The sequence below is a fragment of the Solanum tuberosum genome, unplaced genomic scaffold (genome assembly GCF_000226075.1).
Source record: "Solanum tuberosum cultivar DM 1-3 516 R44 unplaced genomic scaffold, SolTub_3.0 scf00012, whole genome shotgun sequence".
NCBI lineage: Eukaryota > Viridiplantae > Streptophyta > Magnoliopsida > Solanales > Solanaceae > Solanum > Solanum tuberosum.
In genome coordinates, this window is record NW_006238937.1 from 795,413 (window position 1) to 814,125 (window position 18,713).

The following is an 18,713-nucleotide window of genomic DNA, read 5'->3' on the forward strand; positions in this document are numbered from 1 at the left end:
ATTCGATTACTTATTTCTTCGAGTAAAAAAATACTCAAGTAGATATAGTGAAGGTAGTACGTATAAATTAGCTCAAACTGCATAAATATAATGAAATTCCAACTGGCAGTTGATACTAAAAAAAAGTTTTTAACATTTATTTTTTCCTGTGAGAGATACTCTTGGTCTCCTATCTCCATGCCCTTCAGTCCCTCAATTAACTGCACTCTCACGCAATATTTGGCATACAAAACAAATAAACAAACTAGTACCAACGTGGGTGTTGGACTTTTCTATTACTATATACTACTACTTCATTATTTCCTCATCATTCTCACTAATAGTCATCAATATCCTAGATCTACTCATCTCTATTATTTCTCCAATTCCTCCTCTTTGAATTTATTAGATCAATCAACAATGTCGTCAACGCATCATGCTAAGACTGATTCGGAGGTGACGAGTTTAGCCCCATCATCTCCGAATCGGCCCGTTTACTACGTCCAAAGCCCGTCAAGAGATTCGCATGATGGAGAAAAGACTACTAATTCTTTCCACTCCACTCCTATACTCAGCCCGATGGGCTCACCGGGCCGACAATCTCGTGACTCGTCCTCTACGCGTTATTCGGGCTCGCTAAAGCCCGGTTCGCAGAAGTCGAGTAACGGGTCTAGAAGCAACAGCGGGAGACACCATAATCATCGTCATCGTAAAGGAGATAAACAGCAATGGAAAGAATTTGATGCTATTGAAGAAGAAGGATTACTTGATGACGATGCCTATAGTAAAAGTGTCCCTCGTCGCTGTTATTTCTTGGCTTTTATTGTTGGATTCTTTTTGCTATTCACTTTCTTTTCTTTGATCTTGTGGGGTGCCAGCAGAAATCAGAAACCTGTCGTTACCATGAAGGTAAAAATATTTATACAATTAGATCACCTGTAAATTTTTTGGATCAGACAAACTGTGTATATAAGTTAAATCCGTATCTAGATCCGGTTGTTTCATTGAAGTGATTTATAAATGTGTGCAGAGTATTTCATATAATGAATTTGGGGTTCAATCGGGGATGGATTTCTCGGGAGTTGCAACAGTGATGGTATCAATGAATTCTACAGTGAAGCTGATATTTGGTAATACAGGCACATTCTTTGGGGTGCATGTAACGTCTACGCCTCTTGTTCTTTCCTTTTCACAGCTCACCGTTGCTACAGGAACGGTAAGTAGTCAACTACGTTTTATTATTTTCCAATTCATATTGTGCCTTGATCGATGTACTTAGAAAACAATAATTAATACTCGTTCTTATAAAATAAAATAAAGAATCTAATTTGACTTGACAAGTAGATTAAAAAAAATAAGTAAGACTTTTCAATATAATGATTCTTAATCAAAGTTATGTCAAATGTCATTTAATTTTGTTGTTTTAAACGTGTCATATTAAAAGCTGAAATTAAAGTGTTGACAAAGGAAATGAATAAAAAACAGACTAAAAAAGAAAAAAATACGTCATTTTTTTTAAATGAAAGGAAGTATATATATATTGCGCTACTTGTCTTATTTTTTTATATGCTTAAGTTCAACTAAAAAATATCTACACTTTAGATCACTTACTACTAAATGACTACATGTAAATCTCTTGATAAGTATTATTTGATCTCTAGTTAAATTAATAATTATATAGAGGGTGGGGGAGAGGTAGGGAAATAAGGGAGAGAATTACAAGATGAGAAATATATAATCTAACGTTAGCTTATCAAAAAAAGTTTAAGTTCAAGTAGCCAACCAAAATCTCTCTCGATTAGAACGTAACTAACATGCTATTACGGATAAAAAATCATTGATAGTGTAATTTTTTTTTACATATTGTGGGTGAATTACTAATCATAGTCTTTATGTATTTGGGTAGAGCAGATAAAGAAGTTTTACCAAGGAAGAAAAAGTCAGAGAACAGTAACGGTGAGTTTAATAGGAAATAAAATTCCATTGTATGGAGGAGGAGTGGACTTGATGAGCAAGGAGGGTAAACCACTAGCACCAGTTTCGTTGTCCTTAGATTTCAAGGTTCGAGCCAGGGCATATGTTTTGGGAAGACTGGTTAAGCCCAAATTTTACAAGAGGGTTCAATGCAACGTTGTTATGGAACCTAAGAAAATGAACGTTCCAATTTCGTTGAAGAAATTCTGCACCTATATATGACTTATAAATTACTACTAATCAACAAATACGCACGGCGGTGTTAGGTGTAACAAAGAGACAAACAAGTTGAGAAAAATATATAGGCAAGTGCTTGCTAGCTGCTAAGATTTGTAATAATTTTTTGAATTTTATTTATTATTTTAGAGGAAAATGAGGTGTGGCTGCCAGGTAATTTGTCGGTTATGATTGTGGTATTGAGTGAATTATAAATGCCATCATAAACATAGTATTTATACTTTTTTTATTTCTACATCTTTTGGTTCATTCAATTGAGATTTGTACTGCTAGTAATGAGTCCTTCCGTATGTATGATTTGCGTGCTATTCTTGTTGTACTGCTAAATATTTTTCATTAAATTAATCGGACACATTAAATCGATGAATACAAATAGTAATTAAAATAATACTTATGTATTTTTACTTTAATTTTTAATAACCTTTAACGTTAAATTGCTCAATTTAATATAAATACCAAGTACAAAAAGTCAATTTTAATGGCAATCTCATTATTGATTGTCATTTTGAGTTTGCTTTTTCTTTCTTTTTTTGGGTAAATCATTTTGAGTTTGCTTACAATCCCTTGGACTTGAAAAGAGATCATATAAGAGAAAATTTCGATATAAATAAAATTTGATTCATATTTTTTTATTTATCAAAAATAGAAGATTTTTTTAAACGTATATATGAGAGCTACAGGCTGCAGCCTATTTTGGAGCATCTACTTTCCTAATTTTCGTCAATTTTTTTCTCTTCGATCCAAAAAGTCTTTGTAACAAACTAAGTTTTGTATTGATCATCAAACAACTTGTTACAAGCTGATCAAAGAAAAAAAGGAAAATAGAAAAGGGAGATTCCAGACTAGTATTACAAAATAGGTAATTAAAAGAAAATGACATAACTAATAGCATAACTCTAATGAGATAATTCATCCTCTATATATTGGCATCTTTAGTGCACATGCTCATTCCTTTAACCGGATCCCAAACGTAATTTGATAGTATATCAATTGGGTCCTGCATTGTGGCTAGATTCGTAACAGTCTTCTTCCCCAATTTTCTCCGCAAACAATTTGGATGCCATGTATGCTAGAAGAACCACTTGCATTCAATGTGATTGGCAATTGCAATCTTAACCACATTATCCGAATCGGACGGATCTTTTCCGGTTTAACAACCACCCTCAATCAATAGGTAGGTAGAAAGTTTGCAGGGGTCCTGCTGTTGTTTGGTGAAGGGATAAAATTTGGATTTCCCGTTGGAAAGAGTTTTAATGCCGATAAGTGATTCTTGTTTTAACTATTCAAAATAGGTTGAAGGATCGAGTCATATAGAAGGAAAAGTGAAAATATTATTGTGAAGAGAGGTGGATAAAAAAAATAATATGTGGTGGTAAATTTTGGCAGAGGTGGGGAAATAATGTTATTACTCAAATCAAGGATAGATAGATATTTCCAATATGTATACAATTGTGTCTAAATTTTGTATAAATTTGACGTAGCTAAATAGCTTAAATTTTAGATTCGAGCTTCATTCAATGTTTCTGTCCACTCAAAACGAAGTTCGTTGGTAGCTAATCCATTTTTTAACTTAAACTTCAAGTTACTTTAGTGACGATAATTAATTTTTTTCAACTTCTTGAAAAAACCTTAAAATCGGAAACGAATAATATGAAAATATAGAAAAGCAACAATAATAACAGATCATGTTTGTAACTTGTAAGATTATTTGGGTAGAGGGAATTGCGATTGAGATCATTTTAGAGAGAGAGAGATTTTCATCTAAATCTAATTAGCATTTCCTTCTTTAGATTTATTTCAAAATGTAAATATGATACCTAGAATTAAGCCTAAAATCGTGGGTTTGGAAAGATTTAAATCTACTACATATTATAAAATCTTGCTATATACCTATAAATTTAATAATATAGGATCTTATTATTTTACGTGGGGTGATTTTCTCTTAGTGGTACTAATATAATCCTTCTTTTTCAACTAATGGCCTAATTTCGATTTGTACTGCTACTCAGAAGTTGGAAATATACACCAAGCATTAGGCCAAGGCCCATAATATGACAATCCAAAATATTGGCCCACTATTGAAATGTGGAAAGAGGTAGTGGGCCTAAAATATTTAGGAACGTTTATTTTGCAAGTAATAAGCCAGAAAATGCAGCAAAGGGATCATTCGTACAAATATTCCTATTTTTGGGATCGTCTTTTCATTTTTACTATTTTAATTTTTGCCCTTCATTTTTCAATCAAGTGGTCCAGAAAAGATACAGACATTAGTACTGCAATATAGACATGCATGTGTCTTGGTTTGAATAAGGACCTATATACTTCAATTCGTCTAAAAATAATTGAACAACACAAGCAAGTCATATGCTAATACTTATTAACAATTTAACAAGCTTAATAGAATGAAGACAATATCAAATCATATTAGTCTTGATATAATTTGAGAACAACAGAACAATATTGATCATACTTGCCAATGTGTGAACTTGTGAAAGATATGTAGAATAAAGTCGTTGATCCACTCAGTATGACTTGCAAACAAGGCAAGTGTTGTGAACGCTGATAGGTCAGAGGCTGGCCAAGCTGTTGGGCCTGAGACTAAACCACAAAGAGGCCCAAGAATTAGGCAGCTCAATAATAGATTTGCTTGGGATCCAGGTTGAGTAGAGTTTAAATGGTTTTTGTGTACGGTTATGGAGGATTATGCGTATTATGAAGAAACTGTCTTTTCCTCTCATCTTCTTTCTAGAGTCTTAACTTCTCATCCCTATTCTTATATCTATCTTTAGCTACTTGTTATTTCAATATTTCTCTTTGTAATTCAAGTGTTGTTATTATAATTTGGTCATCAATGAATATAATGTTTATGTATATGTATTGAGAAATCGGGTTTGTTGCAGCAAGTTTGTCAATCGGCATGACCTGTGAACAGTTTAAAATAGCCGTAGTGAGGTTATTTTACAAAAAATTCATAAACACAAGCAAGTGTTAATTAACTGCAAATAACCCCAAGTAAATTGAGCTCCAAAGAAGAATCAAAATGGTGCTTGAGGAATATTCTTTGGCCCATGTTCTTAAAGATTAAAATTGGGTAATTTAGTCAGAATAATGATGGAAAGTTATCTTATTATTGTTAGGCTAGCTAGGCTTTGAAAATCTGTGTAATAAATGTAAAATTGGGAACATGTAAAGATGCCTAATCAAGGGGGTTTCAAGTTGCAAAGATTCCTAGTCCAATTGTCACACATCATTAAATATGAAAATTAACTAACTTTTTCAACAGATAAATGTCAGATAAAACAACTGGAATTGTTTAAATTCAATCCTGACATATTGCAATTTGCAAATGCTTAGAAAGTTGCAAAGACATAGCAGCCACTTGCAACTGTAGATGGAGTAGCAAATAATTCATTCTAACCAACTATATTTGTATTCCTTTCTTCAAAATTGATTGCACAAGTTGACATTTCTTTATTCAGGAAATAAAAAGAAGAATATCCATTGTCTTTTCTCACGTCACATGTCTTGCCTTTTGGAATAAGAATTGCATGGCTTCCCTAATTGATATTAGAATTTTCAATAAGAAAATTTAGTAGATAAACAAATAAATAAATGTAGAAGTCGAAGTAGTTATTAAGAAAATAATTTCACAATATTAACCAGTTGCATTTTTTTAGCACCTCTAATCCAAGGGCTTAAATATTTTTGTCATAATTGAATGATCATATGAGATATTTGTTAGAAAACTATATGCATAGCAGAAGCATACCGAAATCATACTACTTACATGAATAATAGATAACCAATAACATTTATGCTAGAACACAAACTTACTGAAACTTAATTCAAGAATTACCTCTTGAAGCGTGAGTGGACAGGGGCGGACCCACATGGTGTACTCCGGGTGCTCTTTCACCCATTAACCTCGTCTCGAAATATATATATCTATGTAGAAATAAAAAAATATTTGTATAAAATTAACATAGAGCACCCAATGACCAAATGATCTAACTAATCCGTTGATTCTTGGATGGGTGCTTAAGGCTTTTTTTGTGTTTGTTGAATCCAAGTTCGAATCTCATTTTTAACATGTCTTTTTTATATTTTTTATTCGAGCACCCACAATCTTAAGGATAGGAAGGATGTATCACGAATTTATTGTAATAATCTAAAGGATTGCAACTTATGCTGAAAGGTTTTTATCCGTTTTATTAGTTGATCGAAACACTTTACACTACTACTGATTTTCGGCTATACAATGATTTTATGGAAGAAAATTGCAACTTGCAAAAGATAAACTGAATGATTGCGTATATTGATTTTATCGATCATTGTTGGCCCAAAATAAATAAATAATAATAATAACTTCAACTCATCCTCTGCCATTCTACAATTCCCATTTTTCCAAGTAACCAAGTTGTTTAATGACTTCATTCACTAAATATTGCTATTAAAGATTTTTTTTTAAAATGTACACTTTGTTTAGTACCAATCACTTGTCTTAATATTGAAAGCGATACCGTAAATCCTAATTACAACCTATATATGTACAATGAGCTTAATTTCTAATTACAGATAAAGAAGCTAAAAAAAAAAAATTAAAAATCAGAGCTGATAACAAAAAAATCTTTCAGTACTCTGAAAATCTAAATACTTCTATTAATCAATTTTTAAAAATAAAGTTTGAATATTTGATAGAGATAGACATCACCGAATGCTGACCCAGTTATCATCAGCATCGGACCATTCAGATTGTGTGAGTTCATTCATTAATCCCCTTAATCTTTCAGCCGGTGATGTGGATAATGACCCGCCGCTAAAATTGAGTAATTCTTGAATCGCCGGCGAGGGCAGAGATGTAATTTGATATGTTACTGATGATTCAGCGGAGTCGTCTGATATCCAATCTGGGAAATCGAATGGGCACCTTGGAGATGTTGAAGGGCTGCCACTGTTGCATCTTTCGTCATTCAATGTAACAGTGTCGTCTTCATCAGCAACAAAGGGGTGTTTTAGTAGCATCTTAGCCGTCCATCTCTTTTTTGGCTCTTTTACCAAGCATTTTTCAAGAAAATCTTTTCCTTCTTCCGATAACTTCGTCGGAAATTCAGGCAACTCATCACCAACTCCGATTCTCATCAATAGTTGGGTTAAATCTGAGTAACCCCAGACTGGAACTCCAGTTGCCATCTCAGAAATCACGCACCCAAGTGCCCAGATATCGGCGGGAGTGCCCTGTTCGCCGCCTGTAACCATTTCCGGCGACATGTAAAGTGGGGTACCCCTCAATTCACTTCGCAATTTATCATCTTTTACTGATTCGGCACTCTTTGCCAACCCAAAATCAGCAATTTTGACTTGACCATCTTCGCCTATAAGAATGTTCTGCGGTTTAATATCGCAGTGAACATATCTACTCTTGTGAATGTAGTGTAGCCCTTTCAATAAGGCCTTGGTGTATTTTCTAATTTCATTCTCTGGCAACTTACCATCACCGGAATTCTTGAGCTTTTCCGACAAGGCACCTCCTGAAGCATACTCCAACAAGACATTGTACAATTTTTCTCCTTTTTCGTATGTATAGCTGTCGCCAATACAGCGAATAATGTAAGGGCAAGAGTTAAGCTCATCCAAGATCATCTTCTCGTTAATGAGGGTAGCAGAGGAGGAAGCTGCAGATGACTTGACCACCATTAACGGAAGAATATGAGTGTTGTGGAATTTGGGTATTGCAAAATTGACTTTGCCAAAGCTACCATGGCCTACTGATTCACCTCGAACCCAATCCATTGATGTATTTTGAGTTGATATTTTGGTACTTTTAGGCTTTCTGTTTGAAAAAGGAAAGGAGAGAACAGACGAACGCGCAATGAATCGCGAACTTTACTTCACACAGGGGACTTCTATATATAGTGCGGGGTTTTTTTGTTTTTTTTTTTTTTTTTTCTTTACAAAGTTAATTTCATATAACGAGTGAACCGTGACGAATGAACACATCATAGATTGATTTTTTTAATTAATTAATAGTTCAAGTTGTAGAGAGACAATTAACAGTAAAAATAATTTGTAAGATATTTCTTCTTCTTCTTTTCCTAAACTAAGGAGTTTCTTCTTAATATTACTAAGACAACTGACATTAACTTGGTCCATTGAATGGTTGGTTTTGAATTAATTATTTTTTGATCAATTTTAGTTGTTCGTTATTTTGAAAATAGATTTTTATTTTTGCTTATCATTTTTTTTAAAAAAAAAATCTCCATATTTTACCCTTAGTTTTATTAATTATTTACTTTCTAAATTATTTTTCAAAATTATACAGATTTATATAACGGTACATAAAATGCTTATGTACAACACTATCTGTAAGGCTAATAAGAATAGTGATAAAACTATTGCTGATATGATAACAACTGAATTTACTGATCAACTGAAAGGTTGGTGGGATAATTATTTAAACCAAGAGCAAAGGGATAAGATTCTCCAAGCTATAAAGCAAGAAGGAGAACAAGATCTTACCTAGAATGTTGTGTATACCCTTGTTCTTAATATAATAGAACATTTCTCAGGAAGATGGTCTGATAATAGCGAGACCATTTGAACTTTGCTCCAAAACCTTAGATGCAAGACCATCACATCTTTTAGATTTTATAAAGATGTTTTTCTGAGATTTTATTAACCTCATCATAAATCTTTTCTTTACAGCCTTCTTCTTCTTCTCCTGAAAAGTCGTCCACCCCTAAAGGCTTCAACTTAAAATAAGACAAGTTAAAATGAACGTAGACGATTCACAATATTTCAATTTTCCATAGAAGTGTGAATATATATATATATATATATATATATATATATGAGAAAATCGGACCCACGAGGATTGGATGGTGATGGTTATGAAATCTCCTAAATGACCACTCTACCGTTGGTTATAATGTATATGTTTTTATAAAAGACAGAAATTAATAAAATTGACGATCACATTTTAAACATCTCTTCTTAACCAACAAAATACAAAAAAAGGAAAGAAAAAAAGAAGAACAAAAGGTCAGTTTTCAATCAGAGAATAAAGTGGACGGATTCTGTCATGGTTAAATTGTGAATTGAATTTGAATCGTACAAAATTGTTTGTATAAACATAATGGCTAATTGAAAACTCTAAAAGTCGCAGCCATTTTTTTGGCACTCTTCATAGCTCTTGTGGGCTCCTTTCTCATTTTACTATCATTTACAAATTTAAGTCATAATAAAAATTGCTTTTAACGATAATATATATAATAAAGAGTATAAAAGTCTTTACTAACATTAGTTTATTATTATTAGATTTAATATTGTTATAAGTTTTTGAAATATTTATAAAGAGTGTTAATTATCATTATAAATAATATTTAACGGTAATTAAATTATTATTTTTAATTAATTATCGTTAAAGATCATTTTTGGTGTAATAGAATTTCAAACACATTTGCATTTAATTTGATTATTTATGATAACAAAACAAACCTAATAATTATTAGTGGTATGCATAATTACCATTAGTTGTGAATCATGATGTTCAAATTGTTGTATCCTAAATTATATGGTTATGATACTTTTATGACATGAAAAATATTCTTTGTTCCTTTGCTACCTTGAGTGGAGAAACAAAATGACATTTATAATTTTGTTGAAATAATTCTATTTAACGTGCTCAATAAAATAAAATAATAATTTTCTAAGTCTACTTTTTCTTTAATATTGACCGGTGTATTGCATGTCTTATACTAGTTAATGTGAATTGATAAATTTTGTCAAACATGTATACATGTTTTGGAGTTGGGACTTTAGATTAATAAAACATTTTGTTTTGCATAATTTGTGAAGGAAAATTCGCTTATACCTAGATGAACGAGTTTGACGAAAGATCCACTTTGGTTTTTAATAAAAATCAACCGGTAGTACATTATCGGCGTTCACACTAATCAATAGATATATTTGTATTATGTATTTTTTTTTCACTAACCGCCATAGTTAATTGTACTTTACTAAATACATTAAGTTTGTTGTAAAACTTAAGAACAAAAGAACAATATAAAGATGAAGACAAGAAGAATATAAGACAAGAGGAACAATATAATATAACTTTCTTTCTTTCATGTATTCACCAAATCTTCAAGTCACTACAATATGAACCCTTATGCCTCTATTTATAGTGTAACATAGAGACATACAAAAGGTTAGTCATAAACATGACATTAACATGAATATAATGGGGAGGTTATGGAAGTGAAAGGTTACAAGAATAATGGTTATAAAGGTGGAGGTTATGGAGGTTATGGTTATCTTCATAATGGAGGAAAGTAATGGAGTAACTTCTTGATGTAGTGGACATCCACAATATATTATTTTATAACAAAGTTGAATTAGTTTGGAGTAAACATGTTGTTGGAGGCATGAGATAATTAAAGGTCAAATTACATAAATTTTACTAGTTTAGGTCTTAATTATTAATTTTTTAAATTTTTGCAAGATACATGTATCTGTCGAACGAATTTCCTTAATTAGAAGAGTAATTGATGATTTTCAAAATATATGGACAATTAATTATTATGGAAATTTAATGTATCTTAATTTGATGTATCTATTGTCAATATATAATGTATCCAACAAACTAAACACTTAGATACATGAGTATCATACGAGTACATTCATATGTATCATAAAAGTATCTAGTATTTATTCCATTATCTATTTATACGATCTAATATTAATTTCATGTATATATTTATATGATCTAATATTATTTCATGTATCTTTTATATGTATAATTTGATATATCAATTATCAATGATAATATTAAGATACATGATAGAAGACCATATACATATAACAAGACTAAGATATTTGGCAGAACAAATTGTGTCAAATACATGCGTAAATTTTCAATAATAAGTAAAAATCTCCAATGTATTCATTAGATACATACACACTTAATAAGATACACTAATAAAAACTAGATACATATAATCGTATCTCAATAATGTGTCAAATACATGTGTAAATCTCCGCTTATTGAAATTTTTCGATTACGTTAGTGGCTGGTTAGGGCATCTCACCACGGCGGTGTTTGCTTCACCTTTTGATTCATCGGTGTTGCTCACTGCGCCTAGATCCGACGGGAGAAGTGATGCGAAGTTTCTTGGTTGATCCATAGTATACAAGGTATGCAACCTGTAACATCGTCAATGTCGAATTTGATAAATCTATTGGGCTTGAAATCTTTGCTTACCATGATACCCATTGTCTCTACATGCGAGAGGTGTCTCCCCTTTGGGGGGGGATGATGGATTGGTTTGAGAAGGCTAAGAATTTGATGTGTGTTGACAAACGGTAGAACATCCATTTTAATGGAGTGTTTATTCTCAATAAATTTCGACTGATCAACGGAAGAGGAAGAGGAAGTGTTAGTGTTTGAGTTTTACCCTAACTCATACTCTCTGATAGAAAGATCTAATTTTGGAGTTTAAATGTAAAGATAATTAATCAATCCTAGTTATAAGGGATATGATATTGATTGTATCTTCAATAATATATGGTATAAAATACTAAAAGTGGTAATATATGTAATTGTTCAAAAATAAGGATAAAGTTAGTATATACTACTCCCTCCGTCCACTTTTAATTGTCATGGTTTCCTTTTTAAGAGTCAAACGATAAGAACTTTGACTAACATTTCACGATGTATATTTCATCATATTAATACACAAAAAATTGCAATTTATAGTACTTTTCGTATAATTTTTGAATATCTAATTTTTTTTGTTTAAAATATCGAATTAATATAATCTAATTTAACTTTGAAAATTATTCAAATTGACTTTCAAAAAACATAATATGACAAATAAAAGTGGAGGGATGGAGTATATGATAGTGATGTATAATTTATCCATAATGGGGGCAATTAAAAGCAAGATACTGAAATATAGCCAAATTTTACGGAAATGATGAGGGAATGAAAAATAATGAATCGATGTTGTGCTAAACAATACGGAAGGAGATTAATTGGTTTTGGTGGAGTTGGTTATTGAAATTAGGAATAAGTTATGTATGGATGGACACACGCCATGTTTCATATGGAACACATAATTAATGTACCACGCTTCCCACTATTTATGTTCTTTTTTTTCTTCACTTAATGATTAACAACTAGAAGATATTAAAGAATAATTAATCTGAGAATTAATTTTATATTTGATTGTAATAACATTGTAGATAACTTATTCTGAAATTACAATGTTATTTTATCATATATTCAAGATGGAATAACAATTCTCGGATAACTAATTTCTTAACAGGATGTTCAAATCAAAACACTAGTATTTATTTTGAAACGAGAAAAGTAGTCGAAAGGTAAAAAGAAAGAAAAGAAAAAAAGGTGAGAGTCATATTCCGCCGCAAAGTAGCAACAGCAGATTTTGGTAAAGCTTTGGTTGCCGGTGATTTCGGTTGCAAAAGATGTTTATAGGCACAGAATGCTAAGGATAAAGCCCTCATTTTGATTGCTTATAAATAAGGAGATAATAAAGGCAGCTTCTACCTTCTACTTTACCCCTCATAATAATTCTTATTGCCCTTCGTTTTCGTGACACACACATGAAATGTTCATTCATTTGGTCTTACCATATTTGATTACATTGAGTAGAATTTGAAATCATAAAGTAAATTATCATCACCACTTTTTAAGTTGAAACACATAAAAATTCATAAATTATCTACAGAGTGGTAGTGCCACTGCCAGTGTACATATTGAAAGTGTGACTATAGCCTAATAAAAATATGAGTCCACATCATTGGAATAAGTGCAGTGAACTGTAAGGATCACATGTTGGCATGTTCAATTGTATATGACGGCAACAGATAGTAATTGATTCTGCCTTACTATTGGTTATTTTATCAACTACGTACAAGGCTCCTATTTTGCGGCTAAAACAACTTGCCTATAGCCTCGGGACCTTTTCCTTTTGCAATTTGCATTTCTGATGATTCTCATTATACCTATGTTTTCTTAATTTAATTTCTATTCTACAACAATCTCATTTATTTTCATATGGTGTCCAGAGTCAATATTTGAGCTTTGACTAAGTCTTGATCACACATTGCAGGACTAATTTTTGGGTGACACTCCCAATAAAATTTTCTCCTTATCCAGAAATTAAATTTGAGATCTTTGGATTAGAATATTTGAATCGTACCACTGCACTACAACTCATGTTGGTACCACCTACTTTATTTGAATGCCTGACCAAATTAACTGTTTTCAACCTTTTGAATTGGAGAGTATGTACACATATTTATAATTGTCTCTTTTATTAGACTCAAACAGCCCACAGGAATTAGATAAGGTAGTGAGAATCCCATCTTCCTTCGACTTTCTCAAATTTGAATACTTCAATACTACTACTCTTTTTTCAATAGATGATTGCCAGTTCAGATTAAATGAATACAATAATCGTGGCGTTATATTTGAAATTTTCAAAAATCGAGTTTGCACAATTGAAGATTTCCTAACTCGATCTTTTTATCTTTTCAAAAACATGGAAACTCTAAAAACTAGTTAACGTTGTATAAATTTTATAAAATATCCTATAGCTAGCTGGCCTTTTTTTTTTTTTCTTTCGATTGAGAATGTGGGAATAGATCTTTATTGAAAATATATAAGACAAGAAAGGATCTTTTTTGTTAACATACAAAATTTTAAAGTTGACCCTACAAGGCAGGGATGGTGATGGTTAAGAAATCTTGGAAATGGATACTCTACCACTCATTTTATTTGTTCATAAAAATAAGCACGTCCCATATTCCTTTCAATTATTATTCACAATTACATTTTAAACATCCCAATCAAAAAAATTCAAAAGAGATCTCAAATCATACCCACACAATGGTGAAAAGTTGCTACCATGGTTAAATTGTAAATTATATTAACTCATTCCAAATTGTTGTTACATGCATTGCGGCTAATAGGTGAGTCCAAAAGTCACAGCATCTTTGACTCATATTTGTTCCCGCACGCAAATTACAAGCTTTAACATTCTTTCTCTTTTATTACTATTGCTGCTATTGTGAGCTCATTTATTTCATATCAAGTAAATTTTTAACGTTTTTTTTTATTGTTTAAGATAAATATTTGAGTTTTTTTATATTTGTCCTTTCATTTGTTGAAGTTTTTATATTTTTTAAGAGATAATTACATTAACTACAAAGTTACTCCCTCCGTTTCTATTTATATGTCACCGTTTTAGATTTTAACTCCCTTTAAAAATTAGGTAAGTTTACTATTGTACCTTTATTTAGTGTTCTTTTGAAATCATGTTTTCAATAAATTAACATAAGTTAATTTATTTTGATTAATTAAATTGATCAATTAACATGAATTAATCATTTAGTTTTTCTATATTGGTTAAATTCATATTTTCAAAACTAATAACTCTCTATGGTAAAATAAGAAAAATAGTGTTATTTATGTATTGATTTTATGAAATGACAATAAGGATCATCTATTTTTAGTAAGTATGACATATAAATAGGAACGGAGGGAATATATATTTATAAATTCACAAAAGGCAATAGTAAAAAGTTATGATTTAAATTATATTTTTCAATGTTTTTCTTAATGCCTCACAAGTTCAGGTAATATTGAAAAGAGAATAGTATTTTGTTACAGGTCCATATTATTGATGCAAATTGCAGCATTATTGGCACTCTTCATGGTTCTAATGTTGCATTTGGCTGATATCAAAAGTGAAAAAGGTAGGGGCTTGAGCGGGGAGTGGAGAGCATTATATGGAATTATTCATACCAAACCAGATTTTTTATTTGTACATCTAAATTATGATATATATATATATATCTTGCAGTAAGTATGTAGCAACCGACAGCTATATCTATTGGTTGGCTAATCATTAATTTTATATTTCATTTAATTGTATTAAAAAATTGGTAATCTCTTGTTTATATGGATACGAAATCTGATTTTTTGTATTTTAGTACTAATTAATCTTTTTTGAAGAGAAGGATGTATGACATGATTTCAAACCTCCAACACGTGCTAACAAACTCGTAAAACAATTGATTTAAAAAGCAGAGTACGTCTCACGACCTTGATATAAAGTAATATACATGTGGACAGAGGGGAGTATTATAAATAAGTTATTAATGGAGTATACGAACACACAATTTTCAGGCCACTTATATGATTACACTGTGTATCGATAACGTGGAACTATTTGGCGTTTGTTGATCATAGAGTTTTAACAAAAGAAAGAATTTATGTTTTTGAGTAGTTTTTACAAAAACTTGTTATTTTTTTCAGTCTGGATGTTTAGTTGAAAAACAACATTTTACTTTTTAAAGAATTAAATTCCAACAACTAGTTTACCAAAACTCTTAAGCAAATGTCACCTTGTACACAAAATTTAGTCGCTTACACACCTAATTGAGTAACTACTTAATACCAGGACATCCAATCCATGCTTAGGAATTACTAAAACTTTGTTGAAAGGGAGTTCTGGAGCAATGACAAAGTTAAATTTGTGTGATCTATAAGTCATGGATTTGAGTCATTGAATGAACTACTAATGCTGAACGTGGAGTGCTTCATGGAGTTGCAGCAGTCACTTGGAGGTTTAATTGGAACTTTTAGCGCATTGAATTTCAAATTATAGCCATGTTATTAAACTAGTTCTACTTGCATTAAAAAAAAGTATGAAGCTTTGCGGCGCACCGGCACCAATACCTGATTTTGCGCAAATCTTGCCTTGCCTGTGATTACTGTTAATAGGCACAGAATACTTGGGCAGTTGCCTTACTTGTAACAACAGAAACCGTTCAATCTATTGCGTATAAAACCAGTTATACTAGCCTTTTGGTTTACCCCTCATAATGTCATTGCCTTTTTTGGTTTACTGCCAATATTTTAACAATACTTGCGCATTGAGAAAATTTACACTTTTGTGTTTATGTTACCATTGTTATTAAATATGATTCATTGGGTAATATAATAATACTACCCTTATTATTTATTACTTTTTAAGATGTGCGACAAGTTAATAGTGGACAATTATTATTGAACAAATGAAGTAATTCCATTTTGTCTGGGCATTTGGAAAACTTGACGAGTTTAGTTAATTTTATTCAATCACAATCATATAGGAGGAACCCAATTGCATAAGCTAAGCTACATATAAAGTCAAAAGTTGAGAAGATTTGTCCCACCTCTATTCCATTTCAATTGTATGAACAAATATAGGTTAGATTTGAAATAAATACTAGTTAAATGCTCCCGCTCCAACTTAACATTGTTTAGGTACCAAAGATTGCTTAATATTTTTGTGGCCCAATTTGCACCATACAAAGGAAATGTCAATGCACAAAACAAATAAGTAGATGAAAATGTGGGGTCCACAGCACAAAGGCCATGATCAGTGCTCATGCAAGTGAGAGTGTAGCTGTGATTAAAGATCACATCATGGGATTTGTGCAGTGCATTGTAGCAATCACATGTTGGCATGTTCTTCCCCAAATATTGCATGAAGGCAACAACATATGGAGTAATTAATTACTACTATTTGCGGCTAAAAAGGCATGGGATTTCTCAACTTGCCTCGGGACCTTTCTATTTGCAAATTGCAATTCTGAGGATTGATTCTCAATAAGTTTACTTAAGAAAATGACGTTTTCAATAAAATCTTGATTTAGAAATGAATCATTATTTTTTAAAGATGTGCAAAATTCAAAATGGTCGAATAGAAAAGAACAAAACGACTAATCATTTTTTGTTAACCTGCAAATCACTAAAACGCAGACCTTCTTCCTTGACCTCCACAATTTGAATGTACTACTTTAAATTTTAATACTGCTCCCATGTTTCAAAAGATGACGACGAGTTCCAAGAACCAGGTCAAATTTTTGTGTTAAAAATAAAATTTATTAATCCTCAAATATTTTAAATTAAAATTAGTTTGGAAAACAGTAGTTTCATTGCCATGATTTTGGGGAAAAACCTAGTAATCAAGAAACAAAATAAACATCAGTGATCCCCAATTACACTCTTTGTTTCATGTAGAATTTCATATCATAATTGCATTCTGTTTTATATATACAATGAACTGATGTACAAAAAAAAAAGAAGATATTGTCTATTCTCTAAAGTTAATTTTTTTTTTAAAAAAACAGAGCTGCTAGTTGAAAAAAAATTCTGCAGAACTCTGTAAATCTGACTCTAATCACCGAAAACCTTAATAAATGATTTGACATCATCTAACGCTGACCCAACCATCAGCAGCCGACCAGTCAGGTCTGATTTCACCACTTAACAATGCCCGCAGCCTTTCAGCCGGCGTTGTGGACCATGACCCGCCGTTCAAATTCCGCAATTCTTGAATTGCCGGCGAGGGCAAAGATGTAATTGGATATGTTACTGATGATTCAGAAGAGTCATCAGATACCCAATCTGGGAAATCAAATGGGCACCTAGGAGATGTTGAAAGGCTGCCACTGTTGCATCTTTCTTCATTCAATAAAACAGTGTCATCTTCATCAGCAACAAAGGGGTGTTTTAGAAGCATCTCAGCCGTCCATCTCTTTTTCGAGTCCTTCACGAAGCATTTTTCAAGAAAATCATTTCCTTCTTCCGATAACTTCGTCGGAAATTCAGGCAACTCATCACCAACTCCAATTTTCATTAATAGTTGGGCTAAATCTGAGTATCCCCAGACTGGAACTCCTGTTGCCATCTCAGCAATTACACACCCAAGTGCCCAGATATCGGCGGGAGTGTCTAGTTCGCCGGCGGTGACCATTTCCGGCGACATGTATAGTGGGGTACCCCTCAATTCACATCTCAATTTATCGTCTTTTATTGATTCAATTCTCTTTGCCAGCCCAAAATCAGCGATTTTGACTTGACCATCTTCGCCAAGAAGAATGTTCTGCGGTTTAATATCGCAGTGAACATAGCCACACTTGTGGATATAGTGTAGCCCTTTCAGTAAGGACTTGGTGTATTTTCTGATTTCAATCTCCAGCAACTTACGATCACCGGAATTCTTGAGCTTTTCCGACAAGGCACCTCCTGAAGCATACTCCAACAAGACATTGTACAATTTTTCGCCTTTTTCGTATGAATAGCTGTCACCAAGGCAATTGATGATTTGTGGGCAACCCTTAATCTCATCCAAAATCAACTTCTCGTTCATCAGAGTATCTGAGCGAGAAGCTGTAGATGATTTGACCACCATAACTTGAGTGCTCTGTTTTCTGGGTATTGCAAAACTAACTTTGCCGAAGCTTCCATGGCCTATTGCTTCACCTCTTACCCAATCCATTTCTGTTATTTTTTGTAAATAGAAGTTTCTTGTGCTAAAATTTTGGTAATTTAGGATTTTTCAGTTATAGAAGGAAAGAAGATATCTGCAATTCACATTTAACTCTGTTACACACGCCACTTCTATATATAGCGTGAGGGGAATTTTTTAACTTTACTTTTTTCTTTC

At 32.1% G+C, this 18,713-nt stretch overlaps 3 protein-coding genes across 3 annotated transcripts; 1 reads left to right on the forward strand and 2 right to left on the reverse strand.

Annotated features, from left to right (window-relative positions):
* Positions 1–124: 124 nt before the first annotated feature.
* Positions 125–2,498, forward strand: LOC102589271 (uncharacterized). Its single transcript, XM_006339825.2, has 3 exons — positions 125–888; positions 1,010–1,195; positions 1,891–2,498. Exons 1-3 carry the CDS (start codon positions 178–180, stop codon positions 2,173–2,175), a joined length of 1,182 nt encoding a protein of 393 aa, XP_006339887.1. The 5' UTR covers positions 125–177; the 3' UTR covers positions 2,176–2,498.
* Positions 2,499–6,610: 4,112 nt separating this feature from the next.
* LOC102589598 (mitogen-activated protein kinase kinase kinase NPK1-like) lies at positions 6,611–8,359 on the reverse strand. Its single transcript, XM_006339826.2, has one exon. The coding sequence runs from the start codon at positions 7,978–7,980 to the stop codon at positions 6,898–6,900; it is 1,083 nt and encodes a 360-aa protein (XP_006339888.1). The 5' UTR covers positions 7,981–8,359; the 3' UTR covers positions 6,611–6,897.
* Positions 8,360–17,262: 8,903 nt separating this feature from the next.
* Positions 17,263–18,713, reverse strand: LOC102589935 (mitogen-activated protein kinase kinase kinase NPK1-like). The gene has a single exon (XM_006339827.2). The coding sequence runs from the start codon at positions 18,543–18,545 to the stop codon at positions 17,475–17,477; it is 1,071 nt and encodes a 356-aa protein (XP_006339889.1). The 5' UTR covers positions 18,546–18,713; the 3' UTR covers positions 17,263–17,474.

Bases quoted from the DNA above. Each gene is read 5' to 3' on its own strand.
- LOC102589598 (XM_006339826.2), bottom strand. From the start codon at position 7,980: ATGGATTGGGTTCGAGGTGAATCAGTAGGCCATGGTAGCTTTGGCAAA.
- LOC102589271 (XM_006339825.2), top strand. From the start codon at position 178: ATGCCCTTCAGTCCCTCAATTAACTGCACTCTCACGCAATATTTGGCA. The intron at 889-1,009 runs GTAAAAATATTT...AAATGTGTGCAG, and splicing joins AACCTGTCGTTACCATGAAG to AGTATTTCATATAATGAATT. The intron at 1,196-1,890 runs GTAAGTAGTCAA...TGGGTAGAGCAG, and splicing joins TCACCGTTGCTACAGGAACG to ATAAAGAAGTTTTACCAAGG.
- LOC102589935 (XM_006339827.2), bottom strand. From the start codon at position 18,545: ATGGATTGGGTAAGAGGTGAAGCAATAGGCCATGGAAGCTTCGGCAAA.